At 49.7% G+C, this 24,642-nt stretch overlaps 6 protein-coding genes across 11 annotated transcripts; 4 read left to right on the top strand and 2 right to left on the bottom strand.

Moving 5' to 3' along the window:
- Positions 1 to 318: 318 nt before the first annotated feature.
- Positions 319 to 4,626, bottom strand: FVEG_07333 (hypothetical protein). 4 transcript variants are annotated; one of them, XM_018895941.1, is made up of 3 exons: positions 2,100 to 4,626; positions 1,338 to 2,044; positions 319 to 1,285 (listed from the first exon to the last, which is right to left on the bottom strand). In XM_018895941.1, exons 1-3 carry the CDS (start codon positions 4,286 to 4,288, stop codon positions 558 to 560), a joined length of 3,624 nt encoding a protein of 1,207 aa, XP_018753307.1. In that variant the 5' UTR covers positions 4,289 to 4,626; the 3' UTR covers positions 319 to 557. The 4 variants fall into 4 exon arrangements, with proteins under 4 accessions (XP_018753307.1, XP_018753310.1, XP_018753308.1 ...); XM_018895944.1 differs by having other exon boundaries at positions 1,342 to 2,044; XM_018895943.1 differs by having other exon boundaries at positions 332 to 1,283.
- Positions 4,627 to 4,700: 74 nt separating this feature from the next.
- On the bottom strand, positions 4,701 to 6,187 carry FVEG_07334 (hypothetical protein). The gene has a single exon (XM_018895945.1). It carries the CDS (start codon positions 5,970 to 5,972, stop codon positions 4,959 to 4,961), a length of 1,014 nt encoding a protein of 337 aa, XP_018753311.1. The 5' UTR covers positions 5,973 to 6,187; the 3' UTR covers positions 4,701 to 4,958.
- Positions 6,188 to 6,244: 57 nt separating this feature from the next.
- FVEG_07335 (protein transporter SEC23) lies at positions 6,245 to 9,283 on the top strand. 3 transcript variants are annotated; one of them, XM_018895946.1, is made up of 7 exons: positions 6,245 to 6,572; positions 6,621 to 6,751; positions 6,808 to 7,102; positions 7,158 to 7,634; positions 7,690 to 8,784; positions 8,831 to 9,030; positions 9,086 to 9,283. In XM_018895946.1, the coding sequence occupies exons 1-7, from the start codon at positions 6,480 to 6,482 to the stop codon at positions 9,108 to 9,110; spliced, it is 2,316 nt and encodes a 771-aa protein (XP_018753312.1). In that variant the 5' UTR covers positions 6,245 to 6,479; the 3' UTR covers positions 9,111 to 9,283. The 3 variants fall into 3 exon arrangements, with proteins under 3 accessions (XP_018753312.1, XP_018753313.1, XP_018753314.1); XM_018895947.1 differs by lacking the exon at positions 9,086 to 9,283 and having other exon boundaries at positions 8,831 to 9,072; XM_018895948.1 differs by lacking the exon at positions 9,086 to 9,283 and having other exon boundaries at positions 6,313 to 6,572; positions 7,690 to 8,853.
- Positions 9,284 to 9,427: 144 nt separating this feature from the next.
- FVEG_07336 (60S ribosomal protein L12) lies at positions 9,428 to 10,715 on the top strand. The gene is made up of 5 exons (XM_018895949.1): positions 9,428 to 9,563; positions 9,618 to 9,651; positions 9,705 to 9,825; positions 9,878 to 10,202; positions 10,255 to 10,715. Exons 1-5 carry the CDS (start codon positions 9,560 to 9,562, stop codon positions 10,266 to 10,268), a joined length of 498 nt encoding a protein of 165 aa, XP_018753315.1. The 5' UTR covers positions 9,428 to 9,559; the 3' UTR covers positions 10,269 to 10,715.
- Positions 10,716 to 11,777: 1,062 nt separating this feature from the next.
- Positions 11,778 to 18,605, top strand: FVEG_16075 (hypothetical protein). The gene is made up of 5 exons (XM_018905315.1): positions 11,778 to 13,796; positions 13,858 to 14,065; positions 14,171 to 15,813; positions 15,876 to 16,485; positions 16,543 to 18,605. Exons 1-5 carry the CDS (start codon positions 12,400 to 12,402, stop codon positions 17,176 to 17,178), a joined length of 4,494 nt encoding a protein of 1,497 aa, XP_018753316.1. The 5' UTR covers positions 11,778 to 12,399; the 3' UTR covers positions 17,179 to 18,605.
- Positions 18,606 to 21,975: 3,370 nt separating this feature from the next.
- Positions 21,976 to 23,833, top strand: FVEG_07339 (myb-like DNA-binding protein FlbD). The gene has a single exon (XM_018895950.1). It carries the CDS (start codon positions 22,576 to 22,578, stop codon positions 23,419 to 23,421), a length of 846 nt encoding a protein of 281 aa, XP_018753317.1. The 5' UTR covers positions 21,976 to 22,575; the 3' UTR covers positions 23,422 to 23,833.
- Positions 23,834 to 24,642: the final 809 nt, after the last annotated feature.

Genomic DNA, 24,642 nt, shown 5'->3' with positions numbered 1-24,642 from the left:
AGTAGATGGCAGCTGTCATCTGGCAACCGACCCTTTTGGAGAGCCCACAAGTGAGTGAGTGAGTGGGCTGGCATCTTCCTTCACACTGCTTGCCCAATATCTTGCGCTTGCTATATGTCTTGGGCCTCGGAGGCTCCCGCATTGGAAATTACCTGGCCTCGCAAAGGCGACGCTGAGGCTTATTCTCGAGTTTATTGGGTGATAGTAACCCATTGTCGCACACTCATGATGCTTAATGCCCTCCCTACAATGACAGGATACCACTCTCGGGCCTCGCTCGGGTGTCACCATGCATGCAGTGATGCCCGAAACTTGATACGAGCAAGTTGTTTGTCGCCTTTCAACACAACATGTATACACATAATCTAAGAAGTAATTTACTTAATCTAAGTTAGCACATGCACATGCATCATATCCATCTGTCTCGCAGCACACCGAATTTACTTCACACGCGCTAGTCCGCTTCTCTGTCAGACCAGATCCATGTTCCTGTGCCGATCTCTGATGTGATTTGAGGACCCTTAATTCGATTATGACAAGTCATGCACAGGCAGACTTCACCTATCAATCGTGACACCACTGCCAAAGATCTCGTCGATTCGCGTCCGTCGCTCCCACACAATGAAATTGTCCTCCCTCCGTTTGAAGTAAAGGATGCGGTGCTGCGGGATAAATTCCTCGTCAGTCTGCTCCGTCTTCCAATGTTCCACTGCCCTCTCACGAGCTCCGAGAAAGCGGTCTTCGTAGCCAATGATGTAGTCGCCTGAATCGAAGTTGGGGTCCCAGCGAAGCCGGTTGAGCACATCAGCAGCTGTGCGAAACTTGCCCAGCCCTGGTGTCTTGCCCACAATCGCTGCTCGGGATCCAAACCCCGTGCTCTTATGTCCTTTTGATTCCTCCTCACCATCGTCGAAATCTTGCTCTTCTTCAAGCTCTTCATCGGATCCGTCATCATCTGTCTCACCCCCATACACTCCCCACAGACTCTGATCAACTTCAAATGAGCCAAGATCCTGAGCCTTTGCGACAGTTGCACTCATCCAACAGAACTGGGAGTCATAGTACTTCTCGTCTCGGCAAATTCTCGCTTCAAATTCTTGTAGCACTGTCTGCATGGCCATACCCACCTCCTTAGCATCTTCTTTGTTTGAGCCATCGTCCCATGCAAGACCAATGAGGTAACAACCATGATACTCAGCGCCAGATGTCTCTGCTCCAGCGGACACATCCAAGAAACGAGATGGCCAAATGCGTGCGAGAAGATGCTTCAGCTTCCTGTTTATCTCTAGACAATGTCAATATGATACATTCTGCCAAAGGAGAGAAACATCCCTTACCAACCAGTAGCATAACACAGCGCGACTCAAGCCAGCCGATGAAACGACCACTCTTTTCCTGCGACGGGCCCCAGTAATGTGCATCAATCTTGATGTATGTTTTGAATGCATGCAAAAACTCTGTAGATGCTGGGGCTTGAGCTGATCCTAGAGCTGTCTCGGGTTCAATACCGAGTAGCTTACCCCAGGTACAGTCGTCATCTGATAGCAATTTTTTGGCACGACTAAACTCAGAAGAAATGGTAGCCACTGTTGGGATAGACGCGATAGGAGCAGTGTTGAGTGCTGGGCCATGCCAACCGATCAGGCAAAGGGGTTCCCGGAATGTTCGGTTATATCTCAATTCTTTGTGAAAGAACGAATCAAAGACCATCGAGTTCTTCCAGTCGAATTCCGAGTAATGATGAAAGAATGTGACGACAATGTCGGCTGGGGTTACAGTTTCATTCTCGTAGGCCAGTGTTTTACAGACCGGGACAAGGAGAACGCTTATGTGAATACCACCGAGGAATCCAAACTTTGCCGAATAAATGCCTCGCGCCTGGGCCCAGGATTTGATGAACAAGTGCGCCATTCGATACTGTACCATATCTGGAAGTGAGCGGCGAAGGTAGAACAGATCACGGATAGGCTTAAGCTTAGCAAGTGCCTGGAAAGATAAAGCAAACGCTGGGTCGCCGGCTGGGCGCTTCATAACCGCAGGCCACCTACATCCGAGAGTTAGCAGTTTCCTCTTTGAATATAGGCATGGTTCAATAATACCTTTCAGCTATCGATGCAGCTGCACAATACTGGAGATCGACTTTGATGCCATTGACTTCTAGCTCCAGCATGTTACCTGAATTGGCCTTGACGCGTCGCAAGATTCTCATGCCCAAGGTCGTTGCCCGCTTCAACCTTTGAACAGCCAATGCAAAGAATGTCTTTGAGCTGAACGGGCCAATGCATAGGCAGTCGATATCAGAAGAACTTGTCCAGACGCCGAGGCCATAAGAGCCAACTGGGACCACAATAAATGGAGGCCCAGATCGGTGATCATTCTCTGCAATCGAGGACGTAGCATCTTTAAGAACCATTTCAAGGGCCTTGATCGCTTCAACCCGGTCGGTCCTCTCCTGCTCATTCGGCAAACATCCATGTCCTTCCAAGAAGCCCTCCAAGCTTTCGCTGTTAGCCAAGCCAGGAGGAGGCCGTCGAAGCGCAATGTCCATCTCAGGGACACAAGATCGAGATATATCAGAGAGTGACGACTTTACCAGAAGGCATCTTATGCCCCAGTGATCACTGGCGTATGTGGGAACACCCTGATCTGGTGAATCGAAGATTGTCTGACCAAAAGTATTGAAACCGTGCGGGTTATAGTAGCCATTTGCCTTGACCAGGATCTTGTCGTACCTCTGCGGTCTGTTGTTCAGCCCATTTCCAACGAGATTAGATGCCAGCGTGTTTGTCAGTGGGTCGAAAGTAGCCCCTTGTTCTCCCTGAAAGGAGTCTAAGACGTTCCTCTTCTCGTTGGCTATGTCTGAAGATTCGCCTGACTCGAGTCTCGTTGCCAGCCAAGTATCTAAGAAGCCAAAATCCGAGATAGCCCGGTCGATATCTCTCAACTGACGAACAGTTTGAGCAGAAATATCATTCTTTTTCTTGGCAGCTTCTATGGTGTAAGTTGAAGTCGCAAGATTGAAGTCTCCAGCAAGGATGCATGGGTGTTGCAGAAAGGTGGCAGACAGATAATCGAGCATCTTCTGGACTTCTTTCCTCTTGGTGGCGACAGCGCCGTCAGTAAGTCCTTGGCTCAGATGACACGCCACAAGTATCCAAGGTCTGAATTTCCCATCGTCAGCATCTCGTGTACCGATGCCGGGAAACCGGGCCACGGTGCAGCCTTTGTGCTTTCTATGGAATGGGAGATGGTGCCATTCAAACTCAAATCTACTCAAGACGACAGTATTGAGGAGGCTAGGTAACGGCCCAATACCGGAATGACCTGGGGGGCCATGAGTGATGAAAGGATAGCGACTACGTATATCCTTGTTGGAGAGGAGGTCAGGAAGAAAATGGTCTGTGACTTCTTGGAGAACAACAATATCGGCAGCAGCACGAGCTGAGAGCAAATTTTCCATCAGAGCTGGATGCCGATATGATTGAGGAGGCCACTCAAACTCTGCCAATACATTGTAAGAAGCAACAACCAGCTGTTCAAGGACGACCTTGCTGGTGCCTGGGGACGTGTTCGTCGACTCAGCCGTTTCCCAGGCCCCTGAAGACTGGGTCGACTGATAGCATGGCTGGAAGGCAATAGTAGACATTTTGTCTAGATGATCATTGAAACTTTGAGGCGGTGTTATCCGACGGAAGCTTCCCGATTCAAGATCCAGAGTCCCCCAAAGCCTCATAGGCCGTGGTCCGCTTCCCCCTTGCGCCAGTGCACCATCGCGAATAAGAATAGCAACTTCTTTTACTTTCCATTCTATCGGTGCCAAGAGGCGGGCCTTTTCGAGGAGAAAATGATGGGGGGCAGCTGAGGCGTCTTCACTTTGACCGATGGTCATATGAGGAACGAAGCGTTCGTTTTGAGCTCCTCGTAGACGACAAAGAGCACTGCAGATTATGTCCCTGATCTTTAAGAGCTCGGTTGTAGTAGATCCTGAGCTCGAACCCAGAAAGATAGTGTTGCGACCTTTATGTTCGAAACAGTCAGCAACATCGAGCGCAAGATGAGGCCGATCTTGCAGCACGAGCCCTTCAAGTGCTTGTGCTGCACTCCCTAGCACTTCAGGCTGGATAAATGGGTAGATAAGATTAACGTGGGGAGGCCACGCAGAATACGCCTTATCATAAAGACTTCTCAGGCGATCCACTGATGACCAAAGTTCACGAGGAGGGATAACACATAGGGCAGTCTCATGCGAGTCGAACCCATACAGTGATGTTTGTTCTGTCTTCTCCATCACTTTTGTAAGATTCTCCTCCAGATTCGGGGTATATGTATATGAACTGAATGATGATGATATATGTGAACTAGAAGCGCTATGCCTCAAAGAAGATAGGCTGGGTTTGAAGTCTAGTGGGGGATCCTGCTAACGTCGCAGGGGTAACATAAAGTAGAGAGGATCGACGGAGGGGTCGTCGTCTTGCTTATCCGTATTGTTGTATCAATGAAGATGAAGTTGCTAACAAAAAGAAGACCTACCTTACTTCTTTAATGCTTCATCTTCCCTTGACAAGGCTGACAGGTAATACAGAGATATATGGCCACTGACTCATAAATTCCAGGCAAATTGCGGCCTGTCTGTCATTGCTACTCTGGGATCGTCAGGTTCAAACTGACCCGCGGCGGACCAAGCCTGCGGTGTGACTCACTGTGAGTTATGCGTGAGTATGAAGAATATCAAACTGGTCAATTGAAGACATCTTCAGCTGGCTATAGACCATGCCCGGGTCGACAGTAAGTAAAAAGGTGCTATATCATCAGCATTACATTTGTCGTTGTTATGAGTCACTTATTAATATCATCTGTCAAAATATTACAACATTAAAAAGGGCCTATGCTGTAGCCCTTGGAGCAGTCGGCCGTTCACTTGACGAACACCTCATTGAGATTCCGTAATACGCAGCACATTATCCCATGTTCTCCGGCCCCCAATCAATAATTCCTGTTTCATGCCCCTTGCCTTCCATTAGAGCTTCAAGTTTGTCTTCGACTGTGACCCAACCGTGACGCTTCTGTGAGATAGCATACTTGATTGGATCCCTCCACTCTCTCCACCAAGTTTCCTCACTCTGAACAATACACCTTCTGTCAGGCTCCCCGTTCTTCGCTGTAGCAAATGGCCAGACGGCTTTGGCCACTTCATATTTGTGTTTGCCAGAGAACAGGCTGGTCACACTAGTGAAGAACTGATTGACTTTGTCCGGGTTCTGTATAACGACACGGCTATGGGTAACCACGAAGCTGACATCAACTATGCCACGGTAGTTGAGTGCTGCCACGAGGCTGCGGAATTGTCCTTCAAGCCATGCTGTATCGAGATTTGTGACCACTCGTTCGAGCGTAAAGAGTTTGACAGAAGCAGGATCCTGAACGAAACGGCGGCACCATTCATCCAACCCAGCATCGCTGACTTCAGGAAGGACATCGGGTTTGAGACCTCCACGGTAAGCTAGCTCCCCATCGCCAACACATCGAATGTAGTCTAAACGCTGGCTATCATCATCCGGGACTAGTAGGCTCATAAGGTTAAGTTTGATGTCAAAGTCGACTTTGCGCCCCCGACTACCCCGAATGTGAATCTGGGGCTTGGGAGGCACTGAGGCTTGTGCGCGGATGAGAGCTACAAGCGCCTCAGGTTTGGCCGATAGATATTCCGCACGCGATGAGAGAATCTTATAGTCGTTGGAGAGTTTGAAGAGAGGGGGAGAGTAAAGACGGTAATCAACTCGCGGTAGTCCAGGAAAGCGTGCTGGGATTTTATGGGCGGTTGCGGGTTGTGAAGCCGAAGCGGAAACAGCACTTGATGGGATAGAAGGCCCAGAATAAGGCGGCAGTGTTACATGATGCTCTGGAGTCTCACCAGTCAAGACTGCGAGGGGCGACGATGGCTCAGGCTCGGTGGATTCTGCGGACTTTTCCATGGATGTGTAGTAGGTAGGTAGACAAGGAGATTAAAGATAAGAGATCTTGGTTAGTAGGTCGTCAAAGTAATGCCCTTCAGGTAAGTGAAGATGTATGGGATGTTTTGATCAACTTTGGACAGTAATTATGAAGATATCAATATTGCTATATGACATTTGAGAATAATTAAACAAAAGTTGCCCCGTATTACTTTGGAAGTTATACCTAAACTTATATGGTTCTTGCCTGCCTAAAATACCAACCAACTGTCTACCTAGGTATCGAGGCGCCGGGCGCCACCTCTCAGCCTTGCCCCACTAAGTAAGGTCGTCAATCAACCGGGCTGGCCAGAGCCTGAGTCTCGTTGTGAACACATAGCTCCATCCCTAGCTTTGGTTGCTATCCAGCGTCCAGCATCTGCATTTCTTCTACAGGGCACGCCAACTGCCATATTCAGCTTATACCTGAAACTCCTATAATAAATTCTTCAACGCTCCGCCCAGCGCCTGCTATTTAGCCACACAACCATGGATTACGAGACGCTCAAGGAGCAATGGAGCGAGGTCGAGGACCGCGATGGCGTCCGTCTGAGCTGGAATGTGTTTCCCAGCTCCCGTATGGTATGTTCACAGCTTCATAACGCTCCATCTTGAGCTCACGTTACATAGGAAGCCTCCAGACTCGTCGTGCCCATCGGCGCTCTCTATACCCCGTTGAAGGAGAAGCCCGATACTCCTCTCCTGCATTTCGAGCCCGTTACATGCAAACAGCCCTGTCGCTCTGTATTGAACCCGTTCTGGTATGATGCCTTTTGAAACGACTGTTCTAGTTTCATGAGCTGACCTAGTACTGAAGTCAAGTCGATGTTCGTGCCAGAGTTTGGATCTGTCCTTTCTGCCTCTCGAGAAATCAGCTTCCACCTCACTACAAGGACATAACTGCAAACGCTATCCCCCCCGAACTTCACCCTGCGAACACCACGATAGAATATCGCCTCTCACGACCTGCGCCTGCTCCCCCGATCTTTCTCTATGTCGTCGATATGTGCCAGGAGGCCGACAGCCTCGCCTCTTTGAAAGAATCGCTTGTGATGAGTTTGAGTCTGCTTCCCGAGAATGCTCTTGTTGGCCTCATCACTTATGGCACAATGGTATACCATTCATTTTTTTCACCACTGAGACGCAATAACACTAATACATGTACAGGCTCATGTCCACGAGATCGGCTACGAGGAATGCGCCAAGTCCTACGTTTTCCGAGGTAGCAAGGAATATGCTGCGAAACAAGTCCAGGAGATGCTCGGTCTGTCATCCTCCGGCGTACGACCCGGCATGCAACCTCAGCCTGGTCGCCCATTCCCTGCCGGCCCGGCATCTCGCTTCCTCCTCCCTGTCCAGCAGGCCGAGTTCCAGCTGACCAAAGCTCTCGAATCCCTCCAAAAGGATCCCTGGCCAGTTGCGAATGACAGACGTAACCTTCGATGTACCGGAGTTGCCCTCAGCGTTGCCGTCGGTCTTTTGGAGTCATCTTTCCAGAATGCAGGTGGGCGCATCATGCTATTTGCCGGAGGCCCTGCTACTGAAGGCCCTGGCATGGTCGTGGGACCCGAGTTGAGAGAGCCTATACGATCCCACCATGATATTGATCGAGACAACATTAAGTATTACAAAAAGGCTCTGAAGGTGTGTCATTCAGTACTTTCACTCTTTGGAACTCACTCTGATCGTATCATTATAGTTTTACGAAAACTTGGCCAAGCGAACGGCACACAATGGTCACATCATTGACATTTTTGCTGGTTGTCTGGATCAGGTCGGTCTCCTCGAAATGAAGGGCCTATGCAATTCAACCGGTGGTCATATGATTTTGACTGATAGCTTCACTTCTTCCATGTTCAAACAATCCTTTGTGCGAATCTTTGAGAAGGATGGCGATGACAATCTACTCATGGGCTTCAACGCAGTGTTGGAAGTTCTGACCACAAAGGAACTGAAGGTCACAGGTCTCATTGGACACGCAGTCTCTCTCAACAAGAAGTCGATCTCTGTGGGCGAGACTGAATGTGGAATTGGCAACACATGTTCATGGAAGATGTGCGGTATCGACCCCAAATCGAGCTACGGTATCTACTTTGAGATTGCCGGCCAAGGTCCTGCCACACATCAACAAGCACCGCAGAAGGGCATGATGCAGTTTCTTACGTACTATCAGCACTCCTCGGGCCAGTTCCACCTCCGCGTCACGACTGTCGCCCGCAACCTTAGTAGCCCTGCTGGGGACCCAGCAATCGCGCAGTCCTTCGACCAAGAGGCCGCCGCTGTCCTTATGTCACGAATTGCTGTGTTTAAGGCCGAGGTCGATGATGGCCCTGATGTACTACGCTGGGTTGACAGAATGTTGATCCGTCTCTGCTCCAGATTCGCGGACTACAGGAAAGATGATCCTTCATCCTTCCGGCTGGAGAAGAACTTCACGTTATACCCTCAATTCATGTTCCATCTCAGACGAAGCCAGTTCCTGCAGGTTTTCAACAACTCTCCAGATGAAACAGCCTTCTACCGCCACGTGCTCAACCATGAAGACGTTAGCAACTCACTCGTGATGATTCAGCCGACCCTGGACTCCTACACCTTCGACCAGGATGGTGGCCAGCCCGTTCTTTTGGACTCGGCCTCTATCCAACCAACTCACATTCTGCTTCTCGATACTTTCTTCCACATTCTCATCTTCCACGGTGAAACAATTGCAGAGTGGAGAAAGGCTGGTTACCAAGATCAAGAAGGTTATGAGAACTTTGCTGGTTTGTTGGAACAACCCAAGGAGGACGCTCGCGTAAGTTCACCTTCAATCGCTCTCAGTATGTTACTAAACTGTCAAGGATCTCATCACTGACCGCTTTCCTCTTCCTCGATTTATTGTTTGCGATGCTGGCGGTTCGCAGGCTCGATTCCTCCTGTCCAAGCTTAACCCATCTACTACACACACCACTGGTCCATATGGTGGTGTAGGAGCCACCACTGCTCAGACAATTTTCACAGACGACGTATCTCTGCAAACCTTCATGGACCACTTGATGAAGTAAGTTTGAACCCAGTAGGTTGCACATACTGAGGTGAGCTAACAAACTTTCTAGGCTTGCTGTGAGCGGTACTAATTGAGGTGGCCAACAAACGGCTGTATCGGAGACTTACTGCCATCTCAAGAAGTCACTGGAAAGCCAAGTCTTATGATGGGGCGTAGATAGTGACGACACAGTTCTCATAAGCCCATGGTGTTAGTCAAGAGGCATTATAATAATCAAAATCCAAGCCCAGCGCTTCGTCGATCTAGATCTTAAGTACCTTACCTCGCTGCACTGTGAAACTTTTACCTTAGTACCTTCGTACCTCAGGTTACCTGTTCGACCTGGAGAGCCACCGACCTTAGCGGACGATGTTCGCACGTGATGATCGCTGACTCAGCAGATTTAGGGCAAGTGGGGCCCACATGTTGCATTTTTAGTTTTTGATATTTCGCGACAACTTCAAGTTTTCTTTTCGATCAACCTGCCTGTTCATTACTTCCGGCACGCAAACCTCGAGCCTCTGCCGACTTTCACGACACAAAAATGCGTTCGTCTAACTCCTGGAAATCAGGCACGGTCATCCTGCTTACACGATAAACAGCTCCCAAGTTCGATCCCAATGAGGTCAAGGTGATGTCGGTTGAATCCATTCGCAGAAGTTGGACACCTTGAAACTGACATTTTGCAGCCACCTCCGCGCCACTGGTGGTGAGGTCGGTGCCTCCTCTGCTCTCGCGCCTAAGATCGGTCCTCTTGGTCTGTCCCCCAAGAAGGTCGGAGAAGACATTGCCAAGGCCACTGGCGACTGGGTATGGTATTCAATCCCATTTCACATTGAAGTATACTAACAATTGTGTTCAGAAAGGCTTGCGCGTGACTGTCAAGCTCACCATCCAGAACCGTCAGGCCGCCGTGTCGGTTGTGCCCACCGCTTCCTCCTTGATCATCAAGGCTCTCAAGGAGCCTCCTCGTGATCGCAAGAAGGAGAAGAACATCAAGCACAACAAGTCTGTCAGCCTTGACGAGATCATCGAGATCGCCCGCACCATGCGATACAAGTCTTTCGCCAAGGAGCTCTCTGGTACTGTCAAGGAGATTCTCGGAACCGCCTACAGTGTTGGCTGCCAGGTCGACGGCAAGCCTCCCCAGGCTATCATCGAGGCTATTGACAGCGGAGACATCGACAGTAAGTCTTGGTACCCCCTACTTGAAATTTCCTTAAGCTAATATGTGAATAGTCCCTGAGGAGTAAATGTTTCCCACGCCCTGTTCAAAAATCCCACCAGTATGAGAAACCAAAAATAGACTCATTGATCGATGGCAGCATGACAAATTATTTCCGTCCAGTCCTTGTGATATGCTTCGAAATTGTGAATCCTTGACTCACTCTGAAATCTACCATCATGCTCCGCGGTTTATTTCTATTTTTGTGCAAGGCAGAGGAACCTAGGCCTAATACTCATCGCGACATACTGGCGATAAAGCTCTGGTGGATGTTGCGGTCCATCATCATGGCCACATGATGCACAAATTTCGGATCAAAATCCCTTCCTTTTTTTTCGAGAATATCTCCTTGCCACTATAGTAGACTGCACAGGCTCTCCCTCACCGTGTTTCCTTAAATAAGCAGACCAAGACATCGAGAAATATACCATCTAAGCGAATCGCAAAGAATTTGAATCGAGTCAGACTTGTAGTAACTGTAAGCGTTTACATGGCATCATGCATTACATTGTTTTCCGCCATTGAAAGTGCCAGTTCTCCGTACAGGCTCACCTAGGTTCAATCAAACAGCACTGTAAGAGCACACCTTCAGCCTGACCTACTTGTTTGCAAGACAATATCAAGCTATGTGGAATTTGCAGGGTTGTGAGAAGGGTCCAGTTGAGTTGAATGGATAAAGGCCGAGACTTTATCCACATGCGGTAAGTATACCAGCGATGTGGTACGATAGGCGATATCCTCAATAGTCTCGTAGTATCTGAGGGTATTCATAGAATATCTACGGACATGGGTGGCCCCATTTCCAACCATTTCCAACGCCTCATGCTGGCATGGATGATGGATGGATCCAATGACTATCGGGACATGCTGCAACAACCTCATAGCGCAGGGTCCCTGTATGTACATACGTTGCATACCCTGGGTGCATTGCATGCACTCAAAGGACGGGAGCAATACTGGCCTGGTATGTACATTCATACTCAATGTTTCAATTTGCAAGTACTTGGCTTGGCCCATACGAGTTGTTTATCTGTGTCAAATGATAAATTGACGCAATCTTTACCTGGGGTTCGAGTTGTCGTTGGTTGGGGAAGTGGGCAGTGTAAGCATGAGGGTGGATGGATGAGAGGGAAATGGTCTGTCCGCGCTTATGGCTCAAGCCGCCAGGTTGAGAGGGGCCTTGGGGAGCAAGAAAACTTGGGTCCTCTATTCGAACTGATAAAAATGTTCAGATAGCTTTGGATATATTGAGGACTCTATACGATTAGTTATTTTTGTCACTGAGATATATGTCCCAAGTTTTCTTCCCTCCCCTTCCATGCATGCATGCATGCCTCGAGGGGCATCACACCTGTGACCTAAGGCAAAGTGGTGCGGTGCCCAAGTTTGAGGTGAGGTGAAGTGCCTAGGGTGTCTTTGTGACTCCGTCTCTCCCGCCCCAATGTGGGTGGGACGCCCTGGCCCCCCCCCCCCCGCTACCGCAGGTTCTCCACTAACCACGGGCCTCGCTCCATTGAACCTGGCGCTAACTGCCTGGCGAGCAACAAACGTGCCCATACCTCACTTACCTTGGAACCTACCTAACTAGTACCTCCACTACCGATACAGCTCTCTTCTCTTGTCAACTGCTTGTTCTGGGCTGCTTGTATTGACCTGAAAGCCTCCTCCAGCATTTACTTGACCGATATCTGGGGAGCTGGGGCTGTCCTCAGACTCTGATTCCCTGTCACTGCAAACAGAAACTCTTTTGTGAGACGATGAACGCGATAGTGATTTCCCGTGCGACATGATATTCGGTCCCTTTGCGATAGAATCGATAGACACTGCTTGACAGAGTCGCCTCGAAACACCTGACCCTCTCTCTTTCTCTTTCTCTTTTTCTTACTCACCAACACAAAGGCCATTCTGCTGGTTTCAAGACAGCGCAAGGCTCTCTCGCAACAGCTCGAAGTTTGTGGTTCTCTGTTGTGTCGCTGGCGCTATACTCGCCTATCTCACTCGCCCAGATGCTCGTCAGCAATCAACTCAACACTTCAATACCAAGCGCAGCCGCCAGCCATGCCCTTTAACCAACAGGCCATGACCTACAGATTTCCATCAGTGTCCTTTGTCCTGCATTTTCAGTCAGTTTTGTTGCCTCGCCAATATACCCCGTTGTCATGTTACCTCTCCTTCAAATGTCCCCTCACGCGGTGACGCCGCCGCAGCAGTCGAATCTCGATACCCTCTCAACGTTTCCAAATGCCGACGCCACTTTTAACGACCATCACCCTCGCAATGTCCCAGCGCCATATCAGCAGTCATTTGCGATTCGCACCTCTCGACCTCACCGGCACACTATCCCGTACGGCTCAGCTCTTTATCCGCCACGCCAAGAGCATCATTTACGACGAAAGACACCAAACGGTACTGTCGATGCCGGATACGACGGCTCGCCATCCTTATTCTCCCATGGCCCCCCGCCTTCGAAACATTTGGTTCTACCTCGATCAGCGACGGCTACGGCATTTCCCCTGACGGGCCCTCCAATACGCCAATCTCATTTCAATGGGAGCATCGACTACCGCCGACCATCTTCGGTCGGCAATACTGGTCTCAGCGATGACCTGCAAGCCCGTCCCGGATCTTCCACTTGGGCTTATGGGAGCGATACGGCATTGCATCGTGGTGCACTTCCCACTAATCATTATGGCCTTCACCAAGCCGAAGGCCAATACATTCCTCAAGGCCAGCCAGAAGCGCCGGGGGGGTTCCCTAATCTTTACCAACCAATAATACGAGCTCACGAGTACAATGTCAGGGCATTTTGCCCACCCCCTATAGTCATGAACGAATCGCTGCCTTTTGGTCAGCCAGGCATGCATACGCCATGGAACTATCATGGTCGACCTGGCCTGGTCTCGGCAAGGCACGTTCAACCGCAGGACTTGCGCTCTTTCCAGCAGCATTGTGGTTCTGATTTCGCACGTCGTTCTCCCTTTGCTTCAGGTTTTGACTCTGAAACTCAGCCTCATCCTGGATTCGATTCGAGCATGCACACACAATCATATATTCGACCACCTCATATGAGCAGCCAACAAGGTTTCAGAGAGAAAGTATTGTTACAGGCGCACAGGGTCTACGTTGATCTGCTGGCATACGCACAAACTATCCGGAAACCGCAGGCTTCCAAAGGAGCAGCAGGTCACAACACGTCCCCCAAGCTTCTTGTTTACCCTAAACCTCCGAAACCTTCCTTGAGAATATCTGAAGCCGCACTTGGGCGAGATCCTACATTATTCAACAACTCTTCCGAGAATGATTCGTACCAAGACTTCCAGTCAAGGGGACATGTGGTACCCTACTTCCAGGGGCCGTATAATAGTTATTCTTCTACGGGCAATTCAACACTTTTCGCGGCAGCAAAGTCTATTTTAGATATGCTCAGCAGTCTTTGCGAACAGAGTACCTGGAGCTGGATCGATGGGATAATGCTAGGGGGGTGTCTACATTATGGTCTAGATCAATATCAAGAGGCATTGGAATGGTTCTCGAGAATTACCGCCCTTGACTCGAGGTAAAACTCTTCTCCCACGTGAACTGTCAAGTGGCTGTTCATTGTTCTGACTCTTTCGCAGTCATGTCGAGGCAATTACGAATAAAGCCGCCACTCTTTACTGTCTCGGTCGCCAAGACGAGGCCGAGAAACACTGGATCAGAGCTGTGGAAGTGCAGCCTAGTTACTTGGAAGCTGTTGAACATCTTGTTGGACTTCTTTACAAAAAGCGCAGCAAAGAGGCCGTCGAGATCATCGACCATGTTCAACGGGCTCTAAGGGTATTGCCGGTATGTAACCCATCAGAAATGATTGGCAGTAGCCAGCATGCTATTTACTATAGGCCTTAGCAGGGTGCATAGCGCCTGTATTGTGGGAATACTAACATGAGACAGGCACATAATCAGCAAGCCGGTTCTCACGACCAGCTAGCGAAACCATCTGGCTTCGCGTCCAGTGGCTATGCCATTCATGGGAAAGAGAATGGGCGTGTCCTGGCTCTCATACACGCGAAGGGAACCATGCTATACAGTCTTAAAGATGTGAACAGAGCATCAGAGGCTTTTGAAGAGGCCGTCTTGATCAGCGTAGGTCGCCAAATGACTAGTATACAGGATCTTGTCCGTCAAATTCAGACTGCCTTATCTCCAACAGAAACTCCAGTCTCGCATAGGAACGCTAGGCACGGTACTCGGCCCTTATTACTCCCCCCTGAAAGGGCTCGTCATACTGCACAGCTCGTCTTCGGCGGCACCGGTTCTCTACCTGGACTGCAGCATGTAGCTGAAGGCTCAACCAAGCGAGCTGCTGTGCAGACCACCAGCAATTCGCTGTTATCGTTGGCTAAGATATTCCAAGATTCTTTGTCAAGTGGGCAAGGAGCCCCGAACGTTCTACGTCGCCCTTCTGGGGTTGAAGATATCCTAGCCCTTTACTATCTATCACTTTCACTTCAGGAAAGCCCTTCCACGGCTAATAATGTCGGTATCCTCCTCGCCGGCGTTCAACAGATAGCTTCAAATCCCCCAAGTCCAAATGTTGATGTACCTGCCCATTCGAGCATCCCCGGCATAGTGCCAGGCAGCGGTCTGGCTTTGGCTTTGGCGTACTATCACTATGGCCTACGCCTGGATCCTAAGCATGTCCATTTACACACCAACTTGGGAAGTCTGCTCAAGGACATTGGACAATTGGATCTCGCGATACAAATGTATGAACAGGCCGTGGCGTGCGATGGGACTTTTGATATCGCCCTGACAAACCTCGCCAATGCTGTCAAGGATAGGGGACGCATCAACGATGCAATAACGTATTACAAACGTGCTGTGAGCTCCAACCCCGAATTTGCCGAAGCCGTATGTGGTCTTTCTACAGCGCTCAACTCTGTTTGTGACTGGAGAGGTCGCGGTGGGGTTATTTTGAAATCCGGGAAATACGACCGATGGCATGTTGATGACAAAGGTCTGCTCATTGATGCCCGTTCTTTCGGTCATGACAGCGGCCTTGTCAAGCGTGTCGTACGGATTATCAATCGCCAGCTGAGTGACGCATCACATTGGGGTCGGGGGGTTCTCGATGAGAAGAAGATCGCCTCGTTTACGCGGCAGATTAAGGACCTGGGCCTGGTCACATCATTCGACCCTGAGCAAGCTCTTAGGGAATGGAGCAACAAACCATGGGAGGGCTCACGCGTGATACGTTTGATAGAACGTGCAGCTCGCGCAACACAATGGAAATGGTATCAGGATCAGCACGTCTCTGGCAGTCAAAAACGTACCCAGTACACTCGGCTTCGATTACCCAGCGGGCTCAGCGTCCCTTCAGCACCAACCGTCCTACCCTTTCACACCTTCACATGCCCCCTATCAGCAAAGGACATTCGAGTAATTTCTCAGCGTAATGGCATTCGAATATCTTGTTCAACACTGCGGCTGCCATGGCTCCCTTCCACCGTCTATCCCCCACCACCTCCTCCTAACCCACACCTTAACATAGGATACGTATCGTCGGATTTTAACAACCACCCCTTAGCTCACCTGTAAGATCCCTCGTCTCTTGAGTGTATTTCCGATCTCTAATCGCTCTTGGATTGAAATTTAGGATGCAATCTGTATTTGGATTCCACAATCCAAGTCGGGCACACGCCATTTGCTATGCTACAACCGCAAGCGATCGATCTGTCCACCGACAGCAGATCGAAAGGGAGGCTCCTGTTTTTCGTGACGTCAGCAGTTGGCCCGCAGATAAACTTGTAGAGCAAATTATCAAGGACGAGATTCATATCCTTGTCAACCTCAACGGCTATACAAGAGGGGCACGCAACGAAATTTTTGCTGCACGACCTGCCCCGGTCCAGATGTCCTTCATGGGCTTTGCCGGTACTCTGGGTGCTGAGTGGTGCGATTACATCCTGGCTGATAGCACAGCCATTCCGCCAGAGACCCTACGTCCCTGGCGTGGAAACTTCAAAATCGCCGACGTTTTCAAGGATGATACGGAGGGCGAGGAGGAAGACTGGATGTACTCGGAAAATATCATATATTGCCGGGATACTTTCTTCTGTTGCGATCATGCTCAGTCATGCGATGCGAATGAACGATCAGTTACTTGGGAACAAGAGCAGAGGCGTCGCTGGAAGATGCGAAAGGAGCTTTTTCCTGCTTTGAGCGACGACACTATCATCATGGGCAATTTCAATCAGTTATACAAGGTACGTCCGTTGCTCAATCAGCCTTTTACTGGAGTTTCATTGACTGACCTCGATCAGATCGAGCCTACGACCTTTAGAACATGGCTTAGAATTCTGGCACAAGTGCCAAAGGCAGTGATATGGCTACTTCGATTTCCGGAGCTCGGGGAAGCCAATCTGCGGAGAACTGCTAGGGCCTGGGCTGGTGAAGAAGTGGCCAGTCGTCTGATCTTCACAGATGTAGCGCCAAAGAGTCAGCATATCTCGAGGGCTCGTGTGTGTGACCTGTTTCTCGACACCCCTGAGTGCAACGCCCATACGACAGCGGCAGATGTTCTCTGGTCAAGCACGCCCCTACTTACGCTTCCTCGATACCCGTACAAGATGTGCTCTCGTATGGCCGCATCAATCTTGAAGGGCGCTCTGCCTAAATCAAACGAAGGCCGAGTGGCTGCAGCAGAACTGATCGCCGGAAGTGAAGAGGAGTATGAGCAACGCGCAGTTGAACTCGCCACCGGCCTCAGTTACACCATGTCCACGGATGGCTATGGTCACGGTGGTGGTCGCTTGGCAGATATACGCAAGTTGTTGTGGGAAAGCAAATGGCACTGCGGGCTCTTCGACACGAAGCGTTGGGTGAATGACGTTGAAACAGCCTATGAGCAGGCGTGGCAACGATGGGTTGCTGGCGAAGGCGGCGACATTTATTTATGAATGGGTAAGGAGCGAGGCAGCTCACGGTGTTACGGGTATTGGGCGGAAAGGTACCTCTGTATACATACTCGAGGATCTGGCAAAGGTCAGGGGTGTTGAATGTGTAGATGAGGTGTATGGGTAAGCCGGAACATGCTATTGAGAGGTGTCTCTCAGGATGGCGTTGGGGTGTTTTCCTTGGTATTTTGACGTCGCAGACGGCTATTTCTCTCTCATTCGCAGCAAATGGGCCCGAGTTCCGGACATATTCTCTGGAAAGAACCAGTTCATCGAATCGATGCATTAACTACCATGTTCTGACAGACAGGTCGACAAAATTATACTAATCCACTATATATTGTAGAATCGCAAGAAACATGGGGGAGAATGGCACTTGATATCGTGTCATTGTTACTGGCCGCGCTCCGATAAGAAAAACCCTTTGGATGACATTGCTGTGTTCTGTGGAGAAGAAGCAGCTAAAAAGAGGTATATCTGCATATCCATACGGAGTGCAGGGTAGGCAAGGCACATACATACTTTGCGTGGTGTAGGGTGGGTGGGTTGACGTGCATCATAATTCATAAATAAAGGATGGGATGGATGGATGCCGTTCGAAAAAGTTGAAATGACTCCGGATGCGGTTGGTTCTGGAGCAGATCATCCGCAAGAAGTAAATGATGTGACCATGTCCCCAGCTGAGGTCAGGGTAAGCAGCAGGGATCCGGACAACAAGACAGGGGTAAGAAATGATTTCATTGGGCGATGCAGACGTCAACTGAGAAGCCAGCTGAGCCGAGCTGAAAAGCCGTTGTCTGTTTCGCTTGGCACGACCCAAGAAGGGTTTGGACGCTGAAGGGAGGCCTGACGCCACAACGTTTTTCGTCTTTAGTGGCCGGTGTCGAATGGAGCTTTGGATTAGGGGCTCTATTAACGTCCGGGCAGGGGATACAGTAGGTAGGTAGACTGACTATTGCCAATATCGTCATCTGCCCATCGGAGCCTCCCTCATTCGGTCAAGAGAGAGGTACTGTAGGTCATACATGGAATATTTATAGAGTATGTACGGAGTACGGAGTAGCATTCACCAAAGGGGCAGCTACTGTTGCTTTGCTTTGCCTGCCAGACCATGGAGCACAGCACATAAGACGGATCCGATGCTGTAATGTCAGTAGATAGATAGATGGATGCCAAAGGAGGGAGGCTGCAGAGTGCAACAACGCATTGTGGATTCAATAGTGACAGCCGTGATGTAACCATACCTTGCTTAATTGATTGACATGAAGATCCATCCTTTCACGTATGAATAGTACGTGTGTAAGGCCCAAGCTGGCGGATCTATCTGGCTCTGCTCGCAAGTATAGTATGTAATTATGTACGGAGTACTATGTAAACGCAATACAGAGAGAGTACTGGGGCTCTTGATAAGTCAAGACATGTTATGACCCGAGGTATTGGATGTATGGATGGGATGAACATAGCCATGCTAGCTAACTACCTACCTACCTACCTACCTAACTATGGATGCCATGTGCTGTCTGGGAGTGATCCAAGGCATGGTCTGATCTGATCTCGGCAGACGCCTTGGCCCAGGACAACCTTTTCATTTAGAATTTAGACGAGCCCGCTTGCCCGCCCGTTTTTGTTTCGTTTCGTTTCGTTTCCAATGGGAGAATTGTTGGTGCAAACTGCAGCGTTGCTATGACCCCATCGTCGTTTACCCAACCCCTGCTCGTCCAGACCTGGGCGGGTTAGTATTCTCCGCACCTGATTAAACGTGGACGAACGGCCTGTAACGCAGTTACTAGTACGCAGGGAGAAGTTAATTAGAACAAGGAAACTAACTAGAAGACTAGTATCCGTAGAGCAACGAGAACAAGATGATGACCGGGACGGGCCAGGGTCTAGATATTGTTTGGTTGTCCAGGAAAGTGCCCATCCATCGATCACTCTGCATTTGGATGCAGCAATCTTATTTTCCCATCCATTGCAACGGTAGTCGGACAGTCGAGTCAGGGCTTGGAAGGTCACCACTCACCACCGCTTTCTTACCTATATGGCCTGGTCTGTTCTGGTCCGGTCTGGTCTGGTCTGTTCTCGCCTTGACTTGACTTGACTGGGATGGGTTGGGATTAACGAAATCAGGGATGGAAATCTCTCACTCGCCCGCCCTTGATAATTGATTGACTCTGAGTAATGCTTGTGTAATGGTTCTGTTCAAGGGAAAGAGTGAAAGTTGATAGTGATGATGGACTGTCGTATACTGCGGACAAGTCTGCGTATTTTCAAAAGTACCTACGTACCTACATACATATGTACACTCATCAGTCGAGAAGGTTCATGTAGTGAAGCAAGACACTCAGAATGCGAATCTTTTTGGGCCGAACAGGTTCGGAGGTGCACTGCCAAAAACCAAAAGGTCCGCCCGAAAGACAATCAAACAGATTACATAGGTACCCTAGGTACCTACAAAGAAACCTGAGCAGATGATCGGCCAGTAGTCTTGGTAGTCTGGTAGTCTAGTAGAGCACCCTTGACCCTACACATGGCATTGGATCCGTCTGTTAATCCGAAGATCCCAACCAAATGGAAAGGTTATAGGTAGCGTAGCAGTACGGATGCGTACCTAGCTACATAAACCGGCACTGTAGCATTGGGTTTGGCATTGACAGTAGCCACCCGTTGACGATGATCGCCCTGCTTCATACCCTGGTCCTGGCCGTCAATGCACAGGACGAACAGGCCCACAGCGCACACGCTGGTAGCGATGGTGACGGTGAAGTATGTGACCCTGGCTCTGAAACGACTCAGTGGTGGATAGCACGAATAGTCAGTCAGTCAGTCAATGAATCGACCAATACATGTTCCTAGTATTCATATCCGTGGTAGACAGTGACCATCAAATTCAACAACTTAATGTTGTCATACGGCAAGCGTTATTCGGTCCATCAAGAAAACCATCGTAACTTGCCTGCCTGCCTGCATACAAACACGAAGCGGTTGAACCGAGAGAAGCGGATAGGCCGACAAATCTACTGGTACCATCATGCTTCAGAAGGGCTGCCTGGTTTTCCCTCCCTTCTGGTATCATTCGTATTGATGCAGCACTCGAATCAATGGGGAATTATTCCGATCTACGGATACCTCCATCCACTTCAAATTCCCCCTTAGATGGCAACTGGGCTGTCACTCATGCAGAACCAACAACAAAAGTCTGAATGTCTGAATGACGGACTGGCTGGCTGTTTGGATGTGAACTCGGACTAATGGATGACAATATCATACAAGCCAGCGGCGTTGAACTCGAAGGTGTATCAAACTCTAACAGACGAGTGACTTACCAGATGCGACAGTTACAGGCTGAAGTCGAGGGTACACTACAGTGGCTTAGTAGACGGTAAGGTCCGAGTGAGTTGGGCCGAGGGCAGACCTCTGAGCGGTTGCGATATCTGTCGATACTCTGTAGAGTAGCCAACAATAACCTCCACTGGCTTGACAACAGCCCGGGCAGTGGATGAAGACGGTGCCGAGCCGGGCTTGTACGATGTAAGTCGTCGCTCACTTACGCAACCAACAGCCAGCGTTATGTGAATCGGCCGGCTGAACAGTACCGCCGTCCCGTAAGAATACTTTGACACCACTTTGAATTCAGTGGGATCAGGTGAGGGGGAACTCATCCAATGAACGAAGCGAAGGGCATGATAACAAGGACAGTTGAGTTCGTTTACCAGTGAACGGTGGAGCAAGCCCTCGAGCTGTAGGGTTTTGGAAACGACTGCGGCAACAAAGCTCAAACTGCTTACTGGTAAGTAAAACAGCTGCCTGGAGAGACTCAAACTCAAGCACGTTATCGCGCCGACTAACAGTGGCAGGTGTTTTGGCACAAGGTAGCCATGGCTGTGCTGCAGTTCGCACCAACAAAATAAGAATGGCATGTCTTTTGCGTGACCAACATAGACTGCAAACAACACAGTGGCTCTGGACCACGACGATGCTACATGTACTGTAAGTTCTTGGCGGATCTTGATCTGATTTGCAATCAGGAACTCGTGAGAAACAACCGCTTCCAGCCCAGACCAAAAGCCCTTTCACTGATCAAGATCTAGGTGATACGCCATATCAACAAGTCAGGAACCACATACACAGTAGTTCCTGGGCGTCCAAGGTGAGTGTGAATGACATGAGGACAGCCCTGGAAGGGCTTGAGGCACTCACTCAGGGCACTACATACCTGGGTACAAGAGATGAGTCAAGCGAGAGCGTGAATTCTGTCAAAGGCTTGCCTCCAAATGTTTATTTCCTTGATTTTGCTTTGCTCATTGTTTTCAAGAGATGAACTTTATCAGACATGTAACTAACAATCTCTGAATTTTGGCACCTCGATTAGATCACCATCTCGTGTGCGTGTTGTTAATGGAGAGCTGCAAGCATTCTTTCTGAGCAAGGTAGGTAGGTAGTGACTGGTTAGTGATTTAGCTACGGACGGAGTTAATCGCATCCGGTCAACGTTCAGCCAACCAACGAACTGCCTCCGCAAAGTTAGTACATACGTAGAGTTCCCCTTCCGTTGCCGCTATGAGAAGTCCTCGGGCTGTCAGTCAGTCGCTCAGAGAAAGAAAGAGAGCGTGTGTGTCGCTTTGACAGCAGCCCAGCGGGTCAAGACGCCTAACCAATCCCGTCAACGATGCCTGCCCTCACCCCCACTGCACCCCCCCGGTGCTCTCCCTCAGATGCTTTACACCCTGCAAACAACCTTTTCCGCTCCATTCACACCACAATAGTGATTTGAGATAAACCAGATTTACGCCCCCCCTGGCTAAGAGCGCCACAGCCCCCAAGTCGGACTCGACAGCGGACATCCTGGTGGCAGATCAACAAAGTTACCTTGCTTTAGTTTGTTGACCCAGAACTCACTCGGCCACTCCAGCACGTCCAGTCCTTGTCCTGTCTTGTACATCCTGTCCTGTCCTGTTCTCCTGGGCCTGTTCGGTTCTTTTATCCTTCACCCCCCTCCCCCCAAGGGCCTTGTCCTTGCTCGATGGTGTCACGATTTTACTTTACTTTTACTTTGCCTTGCCTTGCCTTACACCTCTTCCCCATACATTAACTCCCATACATAGGCTTCATGCCTTCCTTCCGCCCCATCCTTTTCTCACGGATATTTTATCACCTTCCTCCCTCCTTCTAAATCAACTTCCATCTCTTCCCCAGAGCCTCATCTCTCTCCATCTCATCACCATCTATCTTCCTACAAACTAATCCCAACACCTTGACAACAACTAATACATCACACCAAGTTTCAATCATCTCGTTTGAAACATCGTCCCCAAGAGGCACCTTCATACACAAACACACACACTTATATATACACACATATACACACACACACTCGTCACCAATCAGTAGCCGTCACCCAATATGAACAACGCCGCTCCCAACCAGCAGCGGAGAGGCCCCTGGTCACAATATGAGGATGTGTATCTTATGGAACTTGTTCGCACACATGGAGCTCTGAACTGGGTTCGCATTGCGTCAACCCTGGGAACCAGAACACCAAAGCAGTGCCGCGAGCGCTATCATCAAAACCTAAAACCAACACTCAACCACGAACCCATCACGCCCGAGGAAGGTGCACTAATCGAACGACTTGTCGCGGACCTCGGGAAACGCTGGGCCGAAATTGCACGCCGTCTCAATGGCAGGAGTGATAATGCTGTCAAGAACTGGTGGAATGGTAGCCAAAATAGACGCAAGCGCACTGATCGACGACGTGCTGCACAGGATCATCTCGATACCTACCAATACCCGAACCGCCCCGGACTATCCATCTCTACACCAGCCATGCCCATGCCCGGAGCACAACTCTCACCCCTAACTGGCACTGCTATGCGTCACCCCATGAGTTCATGGATTGAGGCTCCCCTTCCCTCGCCATGCTCTTCCGACTCTGCTGAATCCGAAATGGGATCCAACTATACCACATCACCTTCCCATCAGACCATGCAACTCGCTGTGCCCGTCGAACTGCCACCGCTGCGTCACTCAGGCTTGCCAACAGCTGGTGACAGGCTTCCCAGCTTTGACAGATTGGCTCCTCCTCCCCATCATTATGCGGACAGGCCTGAGTATCAACCCAGGTTGCCTCCTTTTGCTCCTCAAGCGCAACTCCCCACCGCGCCCAACTCGCCTGTACAGCAGCAGCAGCAATCGCAAAACCGAAAGACACAAGATTCCAGGATGCATCTCTCGGCCCTCATGGATTAAGATAATGCCGCAGTTATACGGTCGAAGATGGGCCTTGGCCACGCATGCAATGCGATGGTATGCGCAGTAACGTGTAGATATTGATCTGGCGTGCCGTTATCGCGAACGTTATAGGTCGTGACGGAGTCTTACAGGGTCCTGGGGAATTGGATTTGGCAAAAGATACCAGGCGTTCATGGAAATGTTTTGGAATTGAAAGCGAATGATGTTCTTACGAAATGCTAATAAACCCGAGACAAGACCTCGAAGGAGGGTTTAGTCAAACAAAATATACTTTGGATTATCCAACTCTTCTGGATGTCTATTCTGATATGCCCGTGTTGTAATTGTGTTTTGTAGATGAACTCAAGGCCAATGTCTTGCCATGATCTGAAGGCTGTAACTTCTGAGGGCCTTGAATTTGAGTCGGCTGGCTTAAAACGCTTGTCAATGTTTTGAGCATACCAATATTGACAGAGTAACCTGGTGGGGGAAAATTGACGTTGGAATGTGGCAGCGCGATAGTCAGGACACAGAACTACGAGAGCAGCTAGACTCCTTGGTGGTCAAAAAGTCCGATTTGACAGGACAAAGTACGCTCGCTGTCAGACATGGGTTTGGAGTCAAACCCGACCTGATGACCCTGGGAAGAGAAGAGCAGAGCGGAATCACAGTCAGAGTCGCAGTGGTAGTCTCAGCGGGTAGGTTTTTCTCTCTACGTATGCGCCAAGAGAGGTAACTTGAGTTGTGGAACAGAGCTGTTTCTTCATAGAGCAAGTAAGTAAGGTGAGTGAGTAACCGACAACAGACATGATCCAGGCACGCCTATTCTGGTGGATGGGAGGGATTTCCCGGTCACCTCTCTTTACCTCAGAAACAAAAGGAAATACGGCTATTAGCCTAGCCGCAGGACCAAGTAGCCAAAGTCGACAGATAGAGACAGGGACACGGAGAGGCCAAGACATGCATGCACCGGCGGGACACGGGATCGACGTTGATCTATACTATACCGATGAAGGCTCAGAGACCTGCATTGCTTTAAGGTATCCGTACAGATACAGCATATACATACATACAGTACATCAACTTACATACCAAGATTCAGATGCAAAATCTCGATTCCGCACCCCTAGTCCACGGCTGAAAGTCGATAGTACCGTGGTGTAGGCGCCCAGGCAATGGACGATGCAAAGGAGGCCAGGGGGAGGGGGTCATTGTTTGAGGGGATACGACTTGGGCAGT

This window comes from Fusarium verticillioides, chromosome 8 (assembly GCF_000149555.1).
Source record: "Fusarium verticillioides 7600 chromosome 8, whole genome shotgun sequence".
NCBI classification, from domain to species: Eukaryota; Fungi; Ascomycota; class Sordariomycetes; order Hypocreales; family Nectriaceae; genus Fusarium; species Fusarium verticillioides.
The sequence above is the reverse complement of the archived record's forward strand: the minus strand, read 5'-3'. Positions and strand labels throughout refer to the sequence as shown.